Source organism: Charadrius vociferus, unplaced genomic scaffold (assembly GCF_000708025.1).
Source record: "Charadrius vociferus isolate BGI_N301 unplaced genomic scaffold, ASM70802v2 scaffold230, whole genome shotgun sequence".
Lineage (NCBI taxonomy): Eukaryota > Metazoa > Chordata > Aves > Charadriiformes > Charadriidae > Charadrius > Charadrius vociferus.
This window is the reverse complement of record NW_009646500.1, coordinates 994,689-1,012,490: the sequence shown is the minus strand read 5'-3', so window position 1 is coordinate 1,012,490 and position 17,802 is coordinate 994,689. Positions and strand designations below refer to the sequence as shown.

Genomic DNA, 17,802 nt, shown 5'->3' with positions numbered 1-17,802 from the left:
CTCAAGTAAGCATACCAAGGCTATTATTTGGTATCCTTGTATTATTTTCTTAATTAAAGACTAATTTTTTGAGGTTCTGCAAGGCTGTTGGTGGAAGGAAGATCCACTAATCCCAGTTGATGTTACCAGCATTCAGTAGTTCTTGTGGAGGGGAAGGTATGAGGATCACTTAGCACACAAGTGATGACATCTTTTAAAAATACACCGTGTCAATATTATGGGGTACAGAAAGTGTACCGAGTGTAACAGGGAAGGAAGAGTACAGTTACTATAATATTTCACTTTCCTCCTATACATATCCTTACACTGTAAGCATAAACACCGTCTGAAAGCAAACAGCCAAACTGTCTCCTTGCATACATAGCTCAGTGAAGCCATGGGTCCGTGTTGTCCATGGCAACACATGCAAGGAGTACCAAATGAAGTGTTTGGAAGATTGCTGTATGCTGCAGTCAATAACACTAGGTCATGAAAACAGTATTTAGCTACATAGTAAGGGTTCTGTTAGTTCACATCAGGCCTTAACAACTGTACACCTTTGCTGCAAACAACTGTAAGGGCAACAAGAACCAGTAGATGTGTTTCCCAGATTTTTCTGTGCTGGGCCTGAACAATATCAAAGTGACAATGAAGTGAGGGCTGCATGAAAGCTGTCTGTTGGTGCCACAGGTCACTGTATAGTACTGTTTGTTTGAGTACTTTCAGCTGGTGCGTTTCATTAATGAATTGGCTAAAATGATCCATTCCTACCCTTTCTCTTGCTTCCCCTTTCCCTTCCACTGACTGATTCTCAGCGGGAGGCAGGTAGGCATTACTGGGAAGTTTTCATCTTCCTACGCTTCCCTCAGTCCTAAGCTCCTAACTCATCCAGTGGTGAGCCATTTATAAATCTTGTTTCTGACAATCCTTGTTGGTTTGTCAGAAACAATCTCTTGGGCAAGGATCTTCACATGGTCTCACGGTTGGTTCTTCAAGCTTCTTGGGGTCATAGAGCTGCTGGTGTTTAAGGGTAAGAAACAAATGTGACTTGTTGAACTAAAGGGCTTCTAAGAAGATGCGGTATCAGTGTTGACATTTGTCAAAGATGGTAGGCTTCTCATTAAATACAGGGTGAGAGTACTGTGGATGTACAGACAAAACCTACACCATTTTGAAGTAGCTAATTTGGATTCTGCCAATTAATTACTTGTCCTTTAGTTAATGGAGTACAGTCACAGAAGAACAAAGAGCTGAGCTTTCTATTTTTGTCAAAGCCTGTGGAAGAAATAAAAGATCAGTTCTCCCTCACAGTTGGCATCCCAGGAGGAAGGGGATACTGCCTTAGGTGGTTACCTTTTTGGTAACTCCAAAACCCAGTGGACACCCTCAGCTCTTTGACAGCTTCATCTGCTCTACAAGTCCTATCAAACTAACCATGCTTTTATACTGGAAAGCAGAAGGGACTCTTAGCTGGTGGTTGCTTTTTTTTTTTTACCTTTGCACAGTCTCTATGTTAGATTCCTTCCCAATACCTTGAAGCTACATACAAAATTGACAGTATTGTCCTGTCGTGAAACTGTGGTAATTGTTGGTAAACAATTCATTTCTTGAGGAATCAATGAGTAACAATAGAGAAGATGTTCCCCTTCAGATATGGATAGCCATGTAGATGGATAATACTCTTGTTGCTTTGCAACTGCAGGGTTTGTACACTTTTTGTTGTGGAAAATTGTAGGCAAGCAGATCAGTTACGTACTGCATGCACAAAGGAAACATTCCTATCTGGTGATTAATTCTAAAAGCACAGCGTGTTTTCTACAACAGTCTTTAAGTAGCTTAACGTGTGTCTCTCATTTTAGAATGGCCAGAGTTTCTTGGTGTTGGATGAACAGAGATTCGCAAAAGAGATTCTTCCCAAGTACTTCAAGCACAACAACATGGCAAGCTTTGTCAGACAGTTGAACATGTGTAAGTTTTTGCTTTCTAGCATAGTTCTAGATCTTGTATATGTTTAGTTATAGACAATTTCCTTTGAGCGGTGGCCCTGTGTTCTCTGCGTCTGGGATACTGTCTTATCCTCAAAACTGATATCAGGATAGTTCAACAGCATAGTTTGAATTTCTTAATGTGGGTTTTGAGAGTTGTGGGGTTTTTTTTCTTTTTCTGTTTCTTTTTTTAAAGATGGATTCCGTAAAGTTGTCCATGTTGATTCTGGGATTGTCAAACTGGAGCGCGATGGTCCAGTAGAGTTTCAGCACCCGTATTTTAAGCAGGGCCGAGAGGACTTGTTGGAGCACATTAAAAGGAAGGTTAGTGAAAACTCAGTATGTGTAAAACCTGTACTAGTGAGTATGAATGAATAACAAAGTTTGTGACAAGTTTAATTGCAGGATTGTGAGTGCAAATATGTTTGGAGTTTGGGGGAGCAAACTGTGCTGCTCTCATACATAACTTGACTTGTTTAAAGATATTTTGGGGGATTTGACTGGGCTGCTTTATAGAACCTGCTTTGCTGTCATTATAGTAAGTTTCACAGGTGGCAAAAATGAGTGCGTTACGCAAATATGACATTTTGCAAATGGTTATTAGAAGAGCAGAACATGCTTTGACTTTACCATCAGTAGTACAACAATCTGCTTGTTTATGTAGCTTGTTTCAGAGCAAAGGTACCGTAAGCATTAAACTTTCCACCAAAGAGAACAGGGGGCAACCCTATAAACGTGTTTATTATGCTGCTAAATGTGATTCTGAAATGTGCTCTGCTGTTACTGTGAGCCAGATAAATATAGATACCGAATAGAAATGTGGCAAGTTAAACTATGGTGAGAGGGTTGTACTTATTAACACTAGGTTATTGTGGAGCACTTATTATGAAGTAGAGCACTTAGGAGAATCCCTGAGAATTCTGAATGTACACAGATGTTTGTAACAACTAAAGCTAATGTGGTGACAGCTGTAAGAGGAAATTTTTGTGTGTCTATATTTATTTTTTTTTATTTGATGCTTGGCTTATTAGTAACTTAAATGCGTAGTTTATCAACGCTAAGAGAAAAATATACTTGCTCACCAAAAGAAAATAGAAGTGAACAATGAGTTAAGAAAGTTTTGTTTCTGGATTCTAATCTTTTAAAGGTTTCTTCTTCGAGACCTGAAGAAAACAAGATACGTCAGGAAGATCTCTCCAAAATAATAAGTAGTGCTCAAAAGGTGCAAATTAAACAAGAGACTATTGAATCTCGATTGTCTGCTTTGAAGAGGTAAGTTGCTCTATCAGCAACTGATCCCTAAAATTGAGTAATTCTGGTAATAGGTATCAGAAAAAGACCTGATTTTAGGTATCTCTTGATTTCTTATTGCCCAACTATAATATTGCTTTAGGAAAATAAATTTCAATAAAAAAAAATTGCATTGAAAATTGGATAATCTGATATGGCTTAAAGTAATAGGCAATGTTGGTGTTTGAAGAACTGTGTAGTAGTGGGCAATTAACTAACACCTTTAATAATAATTCCGTAGTGCTGCTGACGCTGAATATTCAACTCTGCTCTTAATATGAAGTATGCAGTTTTACATCTCCAAGTTTGAAGTAGTTACTATGTTTAGTTTGAGGCAGAGTTTGGTTTGTGCAAATTGCTTGTAATACTTTCTTACTGCAGTTAATGACTCTGGTTGATGCTTTTTATTTTCCTGTTGTTGTCTTCATTCCCCCACTGCTAGAAATTGCAGAAGACTTAATGCCTATGAAAATCTGTTTAGAAATCTAATTTGGAAATTCGTTAGTTACCTCAGCAGCAGAGGTACAGAATCTAAAATCCCAATGTAAATAGAGTATTTTTAGAATAGCATTATTACCTATTTATCAATTACGATTTATTCTCAGCAATGAGAGAGATGTGTGCCACAAATTACTTAACCCTTTAGGATATGTAGGTGTAGACAGGATATATGTGCATAAGCTTATGCACTGTAAGTCACAGCACCTCAACAGTAACTTTGTCTTAGGAGTCCTTAACTTATGTTAACTGGAGAACGTAAATGATTGCGTACCTCTGTGGCAGAGGTTGCTGATTAGTTCAGTTTTAAGGCATAAATGCTGTCATTTCTAGTATTCAGTTCTGATTACTTGAGTGGTAGAATATTCAAAGGCAAACTTATTTTATCTAGGAAGAGTCTTCATTAGACTCTGGGCAATCTAGAGTAAAAATGTTCATATGCACCCTTTTCAAATCGGAGACAAATTTGCGTTGGAAGGAACCTCAGAAGGCTGTCAGGTCCAAACCCCAAACCCCTGCCCAGAGCAGGGCTGACTTTGGCTGAAATGACATGCAGTTGCTAACAACCTGACCGTTTGTAGAGATGAGAAGATAGAATGGTTGATCTTTGACATCCATATTGTTGTCCCATGAGTTTAAAATGATTGAGATAGAAACTGGAGCTAAATCGGAAAACCTAGTCCTACAAAACACGTTAATAAAGCTGGTGAGAAATTGAGAAAATTCAGAATCTCTGACCTCAGTTGTTAAATTTGTGATCAAACTGTCCTCCTAAGTTCTATGTTGGACATAGGATCTACCTCTTAATATTCTTAGCTGTTGGCAACAATGAGGTTCGTGGATACGATAGCAAAGGCCATTTTAATAGCAGTTTTTATACTGTCTCAGTAACCGGACTCCAGTGAGTACTGGAACAACCCAGGTTTGTAAAATGGCACAGTGTTTAATGAAAACTGCCATATCTGCTGTGCTCCTGTTATTTCTTGGCATCTAACATGCCTCTTTACTGGAGCTAATAGAGGCAACTGTTAGGATGACTTACAGCTACTTGTGTGACTTGAGAGCTTGTTCTGAAAAGATGCTTTCAAGGTGGATGTACTGTTGCTGACAGGTGGCTTCCATCTAGCGAGAGGTGTGCGAGGGAGGACGCACAGGCTTGATATAGATGAAGAACTCTCTTTTTTAGTGGTGAGGGGAAACTGCATTCTTATGCTATTTGGTCCTTTGTGCTGCCAGAAACCAGTTGTATGCTTGATTATTATTTTTTTTTTTTAATTTCTTAGGATTTAATTACTAGAAGGAAGAGGAGAAGGTAACTTTGTTATGGGAAAGGAATCAAAATAGTTAATTTTTAAACACTCAATGTATGGGTAATAGGTATTGCCAAATTTGGGATTTTTTTTTTTTTTAAGGGGGCCAGAATTTCTCTGCAGGCTATTTGTTGTGTTTGGGTCTCCATTTTATAATTGTTTGCCAAGGTTGCTAACTGCGTGCCTCCTACCCACCCCTGATCTAAAAACGCATTTCAAAGAGCTTTAATGAAGCCAACTAATTTTTAACAAAAATGATTAATGTAAATATTATAAAACTTAGCTTTAGTTTTACTGTGATAATCCTTTTCAAACAGGGAGAATGAATCCCTTTGGAGGGAAGTGGCAGAACTGAGAGCAAAACACTTGCAACAGCAGCAGGTTATTCGGAAGGTAAGGCTTCATTCAGGTGTCATATGTGAATGAGTGAGTGAGTGCTTGAGTGCTTCTGAACCAGGAATACCATGACACGTTACCTTACTTTGCCCTCGCCTTTTCTTGTAGTCTGTGAAATGTCTTTTTAATAGGAAAAAAAACCCAACAAGGCTGGTGTATGTATGGTGAACAGATCTTTGTGAAACGTTCAGTGTATTTCACCACATAAGCAGAAGCTAACGCCAAACTCTTGTAAACATTTTCAAAGAAAGAGGTTCAAGAACATATATCATTCATTGAGGTACCCATAAAGTGGTCTATCCATTTTTTTTATTACTTCAGGAATTGGATGACTAATATTATGTGTTGGATGAGCTCAGGAAAAACTCTTTCTCACTACAAAAACTACAGAGTTCTGTATTGGGAATTCAGTACTGTCCCACTTAACTGACCCATTGACTGTGTATTTCTGAAGTTGTCAGAATAATAATAGATTATTGAGTGGAACCCATTGATAGTATGTTAGCTTAGCTTAATTTATCAGTTAGATTTATGACCTAACAAAACTGATGTAAATGCAAAGAGTTTACAGATACTTTTTTTCATTTTTTTAACATATCAGAAATAGAAACACTTAAAGCAGCCTTGTAGCAGAGACTTTTACTTATCCCCCCCGTTTGTTCAAGCCACGTACATACATTTAATCCTTAAATTTAAAACATAAGGGAAGAAAGTAACATTCAAAAGGAAAGGCAGCTGATGAATACTGTTGAGTGTACGTCTTTTTTTTTCTGAATCTGTCAAAAATGCCCTTCACCAGAACCAGTATTTACAAATACAGGTTATGTATACAGTCAACTTGCCTAGTGCCTTCTGTCATTGCTTATTAGGGTTTTTCTAATAGTTTGAGTTACTAGATGTTCTTCTGTGTACTGTATGATGCAGTGTAAAAGTCTACTCTTTATCGCCTGCTATTTGAAAAGCCTTTTTCAGACAACTGAATAACTATTACTTTTAGATATTACTGAGCGTTTTCTATTCTACCATGATTTTTAACTTTTCTGAACAGTTCTGTATGAGAATTACTACACAAAATACATGTTCTGCTGTTTATATATATATTTTACTATTGAAGTCATCTGCTATAAGGTATCATGGTACTCTGAGAGAAACAAGTACAGAGTGGATTGACTAACAATAGTGTTCTTTTCCTTATAGATTGTACAATTTATTGTTACCTTGGTGCAGAATAACCAGCTAGTGAGCCTAAAACGCAAGAGGTAAATATGGTCTTGAAAACTTGCAGTCCAATCAATATACTGACATGTTTTGTTGACTAAAACCAAAGAACTGGTTTTGAGATGGCTTACTTCCTTTACTCTTTCTGATTTAGGCCTCTACTTCTAAACACTAATGGACCTACAAAGTCGAATGTATTTCAACAGATTGTGAAAGAACCAGCTGACAGTAACCACCATGTAAGTTTTCTTTTATGCATACTGTTTGTTCTGGTGAACGAAGGAGTGCAGGGGAGCAGCCAGATCGAGTAGCTTGTCTTACGGGGAATAAAACATAGCTGTTTACTGAGAGCTGTCTGCTTTGAGAAGTGATATGCCATGTTGTGTTTCCTTCAGAAGACAAGCGTGTGGATAACAATCATTCACTTTTCAATATAAGCATATATAAGCCAGTTATCTGTGTATTAAATACAGCTTGATGTGATCCTATTGAAAGCATTTTGCTTTTAATAATCGCGCTGTTAGAAATACGTTAGCATATGTATGTTGTGTTGGTATCTCTGGGAGTTGGGTGTCCCTAGCTACATACAGGAGTAGTTAAGTTCCTGTGCCATATGAATGTGTCACGCCACTGGAAGTTATTTTCTGCTGTCCAAATAATGCTTGGTGGGGAAATCATTAGAATGAGTGCTGTAGCATGGCACTAGAGTTAATAGCTATGTAATAAACTAATATTTAAATGGCAGCCACTGTTTTAATATTTTTAGTTGTGTTGTCCTGTTGTTGCAGCTTTTTTGTTGCTTTTGCTGGCAGTGCTAGTAAATTTTTTTTATTTCTGGGCCTGTAGCATTTGCCAAACACTTTTTCTGTAGCTGCTATTCTCCAGTTTGTTCACTTATTTGTATGTTTTTTCTATTAAATGCAGATCTATAGAAACAAACATCTTGTAATCTTCAAGGTGTAGGAAAGCTCTTGCACCTCTTTAGAATCGAAACATTCTAAGATACAATGATAACTGTCAGCATGCTGAAGCTCATTGTCCTTCTGTCCCCTGACTCTTTTTAAAATAATTCTCAGGTACCTCTGAACAGAAATGAGGGCTTAAAACAAAGGGAACAGATTTCAGATGACATCATTATTTATGATGTCACTGAGGATGTGGGTGATGAAGAAAATCCCATGGCTGATGAAGAAAATCTTCCCGTTACACCAGAAGCAAACGAAGATACCACTTCAGATTCTTCCAAGTAAGAAGTCTTTAGAAGTCTATATAGATAATTGGCTTTCGGTGTTGTATAATATGCAATAATTTAGATGTCTCAGATGATTCTTTTTAATGAAGTGGTCAGAATTATTCAGTACTGTTGCACATACAGAAGCCACATTTGGGAATTCACACTAGGTTCTCATCTATTGACCTCTGGATTTTTTCCTAATAGTTAATTGGTTGTTGGAGTTTTAATATGCGGAGAACAGAAACTAGTGAGAAGCAATCTCTGTTATTGCACTCTTGTTAAATACACTACTTGTCCAAAGACAGAGTAAGCAATGTCTTCTTACTTTTGGTTATGAATACAGATAGAAATGACTTCCCTTGTTTTTACTTTTTTTTTTTATGGAGAATAATTTGCATCTGCTGTTTGTCAAGTATTGATGAGGACTTCTAACTTTATTAAGCCAGTTAATTTCAGTGGTGTTTTTCAGTCCCAAGTGTTTTGTGACTGTGTTCCTTCCTGTCTGTACTTAGCATTATAGAAGTATTTCATCTTTCAGCTATGACCAGTTGAAACTTGGCCAGGAATTGAGATGCAACTGTCTTCCTGAGTTGCATTGTATTGATAAGGCCTGTATTATGCCTCAAGGAATAAAACTTAGATATTTCTAGATTATACTTGAACTCGTACCATTGTTCTTGTTCAGCTGATATCTGGGAATGCATTCTCTGGTAGAAAAGCTTCATGAAGATAAGGCTGTGATGGAGAGGCAGCACAACTAACAGCTATGTAAAGGTTAAGAAAAGCAGAATATGGGTGAAAGTAAATTATCTGAGACAACACTGTTGACTGAGATACTTTATGTTACAGGTGCTCCAGAGTTGATTCTGTTCAACAGAAAAGATGCTAAATATATATTGTCTGTCTAGTTTGATGGCCTCATACACTTTGGTCCACTTTGTATATACTTAACATTTATGTGCAAGTTTACAGTTGTTCTAATGCAAAAATATCCGTGTTCCTCTATCTTTTTAGTAGTTGTTATTGTGATCTAGCACACAGTGTCTGCTAGCTGAGCTGCATTAACTGTGTTGAGTGTTACAGCACCATATCAATGGAAAATAAATAGAGTATCTTGATGTGTTTCATATTAAAAAGCAATAGGAAAGTTTATTTCCTTATAGTAGTTTGACTAAAATGAGAAGTGACTAAACCTGTGGAATGGTACCAATTAAATGAATGTCTGAAATGTTTTCATTCATTTTTTCTTGTATTACAGCTGTAGTCATTCTCCCGATATTGTAATTGTGGAAGACGATAACGAAGAAGAATATGCCCCTGTAATTCAAGGGGATAAAACCACAGAATCAGTTGCTGTCCCAGCTACTGATCCCCTCAGCCCTGTCAGTGACAGTACAAGCCCACTCATGTCAAGTGCTGTACAGCTGAATAACCAGTCAGCTTTAACTGCGGAAGATCCAGTCTCAATGATGGATTCCATACTCAATGAGAATGGAGTAATTTCACAGAATATAAATCTTCTTGGAAAGTGAGTAGTCTGGTCTTTTGTTTTTCAAGTATTAGAACTGATTGTTTGACTGAAGTAAAAAGAACAGAATAGTAATTTCTATTGAGAATTTCAAATTTATAGGTCACCTTTATTCTAGCCAGTTTCTAAAGATCCTTCAATTTTAAGTATTTTTAGATGGAACCTCTGATTTTCATTGTGAAGTGAGTGAGTTGGGGCGCATAATTTGTCAGTGTAATGTTAATATTGTCGTTCAAACTGTCAGGATTTATCTGTGTAGCTCTTGCAGGTGGATGGGACCCTTCAGGGCTACTTCGATGCAAGAATCGCATCTCGGCTAATGCGATGTCATAGTGTTACATTGATGTGGTATCTGTTTTGCAGCACAGATACCTGTCTGATACCTCACCCTGTCTGCTTTACTTGGGTTCTCTTCTAAATAGGCTAAACGTTTCCATTTTTTTCCCAGAGGTTGTTTCTAACAAAAGACTTAGTTCATTCTAGTTCTGGTGAAGATTTTTAGACACATGTAGGACATCTGTGTAAAGCTTAATTGTGGATTTCCCTTCCTTTTGTTAAAGGATACAGCAGTAAAATATTGTTTGTCTTCTAGAGTTGAACTGCTGGATTATCTTGACAGTATCGACTGCAGTTTAGAGGACTTCCAAGCTATGTTATCAGGACGACAGTTCAGCATAGATCCAGATCTCCTGGTCGATGTAATTTTCCCTGTTTATTTTAAGTATTTTGGTGATACACTACCGAAAACATTTGTGTGGATTGTTACTGTTTAAAATAGATTTAAAACGCAACAGATTTTTTTTTTTTTTGCCTTTCTTTCCTTTAAAAAAGGAAAATTTAAAATACTTGTGAATATGTGTTTCTGGGGCACTGGTATAATTCTCAGTGCCACCCCACTGCTAAAGTGAATGCTTAAGTGCTTGATTGAAGAATGGCTTTCTTAATGAAATAATGCTTATGTTTGTTGCTACGTGAACTCAAGACAGCAGTTACATTAATACTCTTGCTTTGAAATAGCCCAGCACATCATCTGTGGTCTTCTCGATGAACTGGGGTTAAAAGGGTTCTTGGCATTTATTTTACAAGTTTCTCTGCTGTTTCAGGTTATTTCTTAGGAGTGTCTATATGTTCTCAATTTCTCTTCAGATTTGTGTCTAGTAGAATGGTCTAGGTTGGAAGTGACCTGTGCATGTCAGCTAGTCCAGCCCCCTTGCTCAAAGCACAGCCAGCTTGAAAGTTGGATCATGTTGCTCAGGACCTTGTTGACTCAAATTCTGAAACCTCCAAAGATGGGAGATTCCACAGCCTCTTGGGTGCCTGTTCCAGTGCTTGACTTCTGTGTGAAGAATTTCCTTATCTCAGTCACAATTTTCCCTGCTGCAGCTTGTAGCTCTTGCCTCTTGTCTTTTGTTCACCTCTGTGGAGTTTGTCTTCTCCGTAATGCCTCTTCAGAAGCAGCAGGAGACTGCAGTTATCCTCCCTTGTCTGCCCTCTCCAGACAAGATTAGCCAAGTTCCCTCAGCCTCTTGCATGTCATGAGTCCCCAGACATCTGTGGCCCTCCGGATGCCCTCTAGTTTAAAAACTCTTGTACTGGGAAGCCTAAAACTGGACACTCTTCCACAAGTGGCCTCAGGTGCTGTGAAGAGAGAAACAATTGCTTCCAGTGACCTCATGGCTATGCTTTGCGTGCAGCAGAGCACGCCTCCCTGTAGCAAGGCCCTGCTGCTGGCTCATGGTAGAGTGGTATCTACCACAACTCCCAGGTCACCTCCCTGAGAAGCTAGTCCTTGTCCGTTTGTTCCCCAGCTTGGGCCAGTGCATGAAGCTATTGTGTCCTGAATGTGTTTGGCTGTTGAACCTGATGGAGTACCTGTTGGCCCCTCTCCCGCTTTGCTCTGAGATCCTTCTTCCAGCAGCTCTGCTCTCCTACATATTGATGACTCCATCCAGTTTGGTGTCACTTGCAGACTGGATGGTCAGGGTGCGTTCTTCCTTATTGTACACACAATTCTCCATGTGGAGAAGGAATTGGTATGTTAAGACTGCAGAAAACTATGTTAGTCTAAGCTAGGTGTAATATAGTTGTTTCCTTTGTGACTGAGGTTCATGGAATTCCAAACTATTATGCTCCAAAACTAGGTTGTCTTTGCAAAAGTGGTGACTACCTGTAAATAAACTCTAATCTGAATAGAGGGTGAAAACATTAAATACAGGGATTATTCACATGCAGATGTGATGTTCTTGTATTTGTAATAGCAGCATCGAGAGAGATACCTAAATCTTGATGTATTTTGTCTTATTCAGCTTTTTACAAGCTCCGTGCAGATGAATCCCACGGATCACATAACGAACACCAAAGTAAGTCTGAAATCCATTGCTCAATGTACACAGTAGTGAGAGATGGAAACTTTATTCATCCTTTACTGTTTTCTTTACTTGGTGTAATAGCACTTTTTTAATGCTCTGGCTTTAAAGTCTTCCTATAAGACTAGGAAGGCTGCAGCTGAATTCACCCTGTTTGTTAGGTTTTAAACAGAAAAGGGAAAAGCATGCTAATTAATAATGTCCTTTAAAATTTGTATTACCTTGCGGCCAATACGTGTACATTGCACCAGTCTTCTGTATTGTCTAAGATTTTAGTACTTGCAGACATGGTACACGCTTTGTCAGAATGGTTTTATCTGTGTTGTCTGGTGGGAGAAGAAACACGAGAATAAGCAGCAGAGCAAAGACCTGGCTCTCAGAATTTGTCCTGTTCATTTATGAGCTTTAGTTTTGGTTCTTGCTCGAATAAGCCTGTGTTTCCATATCACCTTTTCTCAGCCAAGGTCTATTAGAGTGGGTAACTGGTATCACTGCATCCCTTCGCAAATGAAAATGTGATTTTTTTTTTTTTTAATAGTTGGTCTGCTGTGTTCCAGTGGCATTGGAAAAAGCTTTAAGCATGTGTGTTAAGATTTTGCTTTTGTTTCCAGATGGAGACAAAAGGAATAGAAACTACCAAGAATAATGCTGGTGCAGCAGCTTCACAGGAAACACAAGTTTCTAAGCCCAAATCAGGTTAGTTGTAGTGTTTTGTTTAAACAGTTTAACAACTGTTGTTCTAAAAACCATCATCTTGGTTATTTGCTGTTTGTCAGGTTTTATGTCGGGCAGATAAGCAAATAACCAGACCAAAATACACTATAGTTGCTTTTTAGGGTTTTGGCACTGCACCAGGTGCAGAGAAACTGATGTTTTTGCAGGAGAATCTGAGCAAATAGCATTATGCATGAACATAACAGTTCCTTAATCGCTCATTTGAAACAAACACCTATAATGTTTTTTATTAATCATTCTTTAAATAAATTCTGTGGGTTGGATTTTGTTTTTTCCTTCTGCATGTAGAAAGGCACGTGAACTGATAACAGAATTTTTTCCCCCTTAGATAAGCAGCTCATACAGTACACTGCGTTTCCACTCCTTGCGTTCCTCGATGGGAACCCAGGCTCCGCCGTTGAGAGCGGGAGCTCTGCTGCCGAAACTCCTTCCTCTGCTGACAAACCCCTGGAAGTGGATGAGCTCCTGGAGAGCAGCCTGGACCCTGAGCCCACCCAGAGCAAACTGGTGCGGCTGGAGCCCCTGACAGAGGCAGAAGCGAGCGAAGCCACACTGTTCTATCTATGTGAACTTGCCCCGGCACCCATGGACACGGACATGCCCTTCTTGGATAACTAATGTAATGGGGACTCTGTATATAGTCATGAAGATGAACTATTTATTTAGAATATTGTTTGGTATATGAGTTTTTTGTAAATCACTGTTTTATGTAACCAGATAACGTGGAATCCAAAATACCTTTCCTAGGCTACTTCCTACAAGCAATTGTTTAACTACACGGTTAGACAGGCTGTTAGACACGGTTGGCAGTGCCAAGTTGGACTGTTACTGTACTGCTGTCAAACACTTGGTATTACACATATCGCTCAATATCCCAGGTAACGGAACACTTGTTAATAGTAAGCATTGATTTATGATTTCTTATACTTCTGGTCTACATATGATGACGTTAACTAGTAGTGTATGGTTAGGGAGCACTGACTTTCTGTAGCTTGGGTTTTTTCTATTTTTTACAACATTTTGTTTAACAAACATGAGGCTTTTTTGGGGTGGGGGGGACCAGGACCTGATGTAGGCTTTTTTTTTCCCTGCTTGAACTGGGAACAAAGTGCCTGTACCTTGCTAAATCTTGGTTCTGCCTTACTTTCACTTCAGTGGAAGTGCTCACACATAGCACAAACTGGGGAAAAGTTCTTCTTTACAGCCGCCAGGCCCCTTGACTGCATGAGTACTTTTACTTGGACCATCTACTCTGATAAAATAAATGTTACTTAAGTGTGATGCTTGTTAAGTCTGATACTCTTACTCCATCTGCCTAGTGGATATGGATTAAACAGTCTCTTTTTCATGCCCAAGTAGCTGTGCAATGAGGTCTGCTGCTACACACATTTATTGGAAAGTAGTTTCGCTATCTCCAAAATTCAAGGCTTATTTATAAGCCTCCAAAACAAGTGGTTAATGCAGGAAACTTTTTCCTTTAGTGCTACACGAAAGAATGATTTCCTCTGTTTTCTTACTGCAAGCTGTGGCAGAGTCCTGTACCATTCCTTCCCCTGGAAAAGCCCTACCCCTACTCAAAAGGTGTGTTTCCATTGTTGGTTTACCAGTATTCCATGGTTATTCAAGTGAACTGACTGTAGTTGTATGACAAAGCTGAACACCAGAGGGGTTACTGCAACACAAAGTGATGGTGCAGTTGACACACTTGTAATTAAGTCATCTCACCCTGAGCTCCTGATAATATAAACAATAAGTTAACTTTTATCTTCAGTTACAGTTTTTCTTCCCTCTCTGCCCTCAACACTGTAGATGGGGAGGTTTGAGAGGCTCCAGCGTTCTAGTGAAAGGAGAAAGTGGGTTTTAGTAACTTCATACATGGAACAGGAAAAACAGCTCTACAGTGCCAGAGTGGCACTGCATTCAAAATTTTTTTTGAGGAGCAGCCACTTGTACAAGGAGCTGAATGCACGGACACAGCTGTCTGTTCATCTCTGTAATTCAGTGACAAGCTATTTGTTACAGAACACAGGAGCTGGTGTCCGGGTGTTTTACCCAAACTTAACAAGTTACCAGTGAGACACATGTTCATGTTTTCAGAGAGATGGCTGCAAAGGGCACAGAGAGAAGAACTGTCAGAAAACTCCACCAGGGTTATGTGTGACCTCCCAAAGAGCCAGGAACTGTCTGCCCCACAGGTGCACTGGGCAGCACTGTCACCTTCTACTTCTCAGAGGACAAGTGCTACAAAACATCCCAGCAAGAGAAGATGAGAAGAAAATATGAAACCCTATCCACGTTTGGCAGGAGTATGAGACATCAAAAGTCACTGCACATCTTCATCCAAATTTATTTATTAATAAGGTAACAACATATTCAAAATTATTACAAGCCTTTACTAATGCTTCCATTACCATCTCAAGTTTGACTGACATGTCAGACTTTTGCAGTAAATGTCAGTGTTTAGGTGCAGAATTAAAATAAAAGCTTGGAGAATAATTAGCAACAGGAAGTAACGGTATAAACACCATGGTAACAAATCAGCATGACATCTGCTGAGGGCTCTAGGGTCACTCCCAGTCAGGCTGCTCTAGTCTCAAGCTGCAGCAAGTAAGTACAGAGAGATATAAATAATGCAGCTTACATACTTCAGTTAGAAAGCAGCAAGCACAAAAGCATTTAAGATTTCTTAACTGCACAGGAACGATACAGTATTTTAATCAAACAAATTAATGTCTTACCTTGTGCCTAGATTTAGACTTTCTAGGCTCAAGTCCATCTCTGGCAATGGACAAGCAAATTACCTAATACATTAAAAGATTTCAAAATTTAGAGCCCCAAATATATTACAAAACACTTTTATTGAAGCCTCAGTTAATGCAAGCCTCCTTTAGTTACTGTAATTTCAGTGCTCCTTTTCCTCAATTTCTTTAAATCGCAATACTCAAGATGGGCTTACACAGTTTTCACCACTCGTCTCCTTGCAAACTCTGTGATTGTGGCTTAGCCAAGAAAAAGTGGTACACAATACAGCAATAAATTACAGCACAGCTATCCCATTTAAACTACTTTTAAAAATAATAATACATAGATGCACATTGTAAACAGGTGCCTTAAAAACATGCTTCTGAGCATCTGATACCAGGATGTCTTTCCCCCAGGGTGTCTGTCCTCCTGCCTGCAATGGGACACATCAGACCCAACAGCACCAAGGAGGACATCAGCTCCTCCAGCTTCAGGTGCAAGTTTCCCCATTTAACATCGGTGCTAAAGGTACTGCTGCTGCCCTCCCTACGGGAACAGCTCAGGCTGTTAGTGCCACAACGCTGCAACACACACAATTTTGAGTCTAACAATGCTTACTCAAGACTTACTTTGGAATCAAGGCAACAGGGATCATCAAAGGCAGCCCCTCTTTTGCTTGCAAAGCCTGATCTAATACTGGCTTGTTACCCTAATTAACACTTGCATTTTTTTCCTACAACTATTTAATGCAATTGAGGGGAAAAAAACCTACTTCCAAAGGTCTTGATCTTACAACTAATGCTCCTGAAGCACTCGGATCTAGGAATAATCCTATGAAAACCATCATTATAGCAATCATCACTGAGCTCAGCTAGAAAAAGTCATTTAGTGAATTGACAAAAGACGTGATTCAAGGTAACCATGCAGAATAAAGCAGGGCGTACTACATGGACAGCACACGCACACACACGCACCCACACACATGTATTTACAACTGCACTATTATCTGGAATACTGTTTGTTTCAAAGACACGGTGAAGCTAGCACAATATCCCTAGAGAGCAGCACAGCTTAGTCAAAGTCACGGTTTGTAAGAACCAGTGGAGCAACCAGAGTCCACACGTACAGCACAATGCCAATCCAGCTGGAAGATATCTTCACCCAGACAGACGGCCATTTGCTGGTCATTGTCTCATAAGAAGAATCCGGACTGTGAAAGAAGGAAGAAAAAAAAAAAAAAGATTAATTTGCAATTTTTGTTTCAGAATGACATGCTTGTGTAGTAAGCCACTCTTCAACACTGTTTTCACAGCAGATCATTTTCACTTCAGCTCCACACCTCAAAGGACATCTCTGCCCTTTTCCAGGCAGTTTACACCAATCTGTACAAGAACACCTTTTGTAAGGTGGTGTCACAGCAAGGTGGAAAGCAACAGCAGCCCAAAAGTGTATTTAGTAAGAGAAGCTGTCAAGAAGCAGAAATAACTATGAGGAACCTCTAAGCAAATCTGTGGAAAAGCAGGAATTGAACAGCATCTATAGATCCAAATAATACATTTTACCCTGCCACAAGACAACACCTAGAATTAATAATCTTGACATCATATTACACCCAAGCAGGGCCACAAATCAAATCCACAGCAGGACTACCTATCAAGAGTTATTTTTGAAGGGAACACCTTTCTAGTGTTGCTCTTTTGATACAAATTGTCCTTTAACAAATTATTAGAGACCATAATTTATATTTTTCAGTTCTGAAGAACATCTGCTCAAGCTGTTAACATAGTACCAACTCACACATAGCAGGACTGTTTTTATAGTGAGGGTTTTTTTCAGGGAGCAGAAAACCCAATTTCCTTCCACCAGACCCCATCACAGAATGGCTGAGGTTGGAAGGGACCTCTGAAGGTCATCTGCTCCATGCCCCCTGCTCAAGCAGGAGACCTAAAGCCAGCTAGCCAGGACTATGCCGGGATGGCTCTGGAACACCTCCAAGGATGGAGATTCCACAACCTCCCTGGGCAACCTGCGTCGCTGCTCAGTCACCTTTCCAATGAAGAGGTCTTTCCTGATGTTCAGAGGGAACCCTCCATGTTTCTGTTTGTGCCCACTACCTCTAGTGGTGTCACTGGGCACCACTGAAAAGACCCTGGCTCCATCCTCTTTGCAATACCTCTCCCTTCAGGTATTTATTGATGAGACCCCCCTGAGCCTCCTCTTCTCCAGGCTGACCAGCCCCAACTCTGTCAGCCTTTCCTCGTATAACAGATGCTCCAGTCCCTTCACTGAACTCTCACCAGTATGTCCAAGCCGCTCTTGCACTGGGTAGCCCAGGACTGGACCCAGCACTCCAGGTGCAGTGTCACCAGTGCTGAGTAGATGGGAAGGATCACCTCTCCCTCAATCTGCTGATATAACATATCTTGTCTCTCTTTTTTCCAGCTCTGTCTGTACCAGATATGGGCCAGGTTGTTTACTTATTTTTAGCTGTTACAGAATTTTAGACTCTATCCTGTTCACT

At 39.4% G+C, this 17,802-nt stretch overlaps 2 protein-coding genes across 2 annotated transcripts in view; one reads left to right on the top strand and one right to left on the bottom strand.

Moving 5' to 3' along the window:
- The first annotated feature begins 1,832 nt into the window (after positions 1–1,832).
- On the top strand, positions 1,833–13,820 carry HSF2 (heat shock transcription factor 2). Its single transcript, XM_009883111.1, has 12 exons — positions 1,833–1,947; positions 2,161–2,288; positions 3,112–3,236; positions 5,380–5,455; positions 6,656–6,717; positions 6,831–6,915; positions 7,753–7,922; positions 9,169–9,438; positions 10,031–10,136; positions 11,745–11,798; positions 12,416–12,500; positions 12,868–13,820. The coding sequence occupies exons 1-12, from the start codon at positions 1,917–1,919 to the stop codon at positions 13,155–13,157; spliced, it is 1,482 nt and encodes a 493-aa protein (XP_009881413.1). The 5' UTR covers positions 1,833–1,916; the 3' UTR covers positions 13,158–13,820.
- A 2,178-nt stretch (positions 13,821–15,998) lies between these two features.
- SERINC1 (serine incorporator 1) overlaps positions 15,999–17,802 on the bottom strand; it is a 12,431-nt gene continuing 10,627 nt past the window's right edge. Inside the window, exon 9 of the mRNA XM_009883099.1 lies at positions 15,999–16,491. Within this exon, the coding sequence (XP_009881401.1) occupies positions 16,353–16,491 (139 nt within the window). The 3' untranslated portion in view covers positions 15,999–16,352. The remainder of the gene's footprint in view (positions 16,492–17,802) is intronic.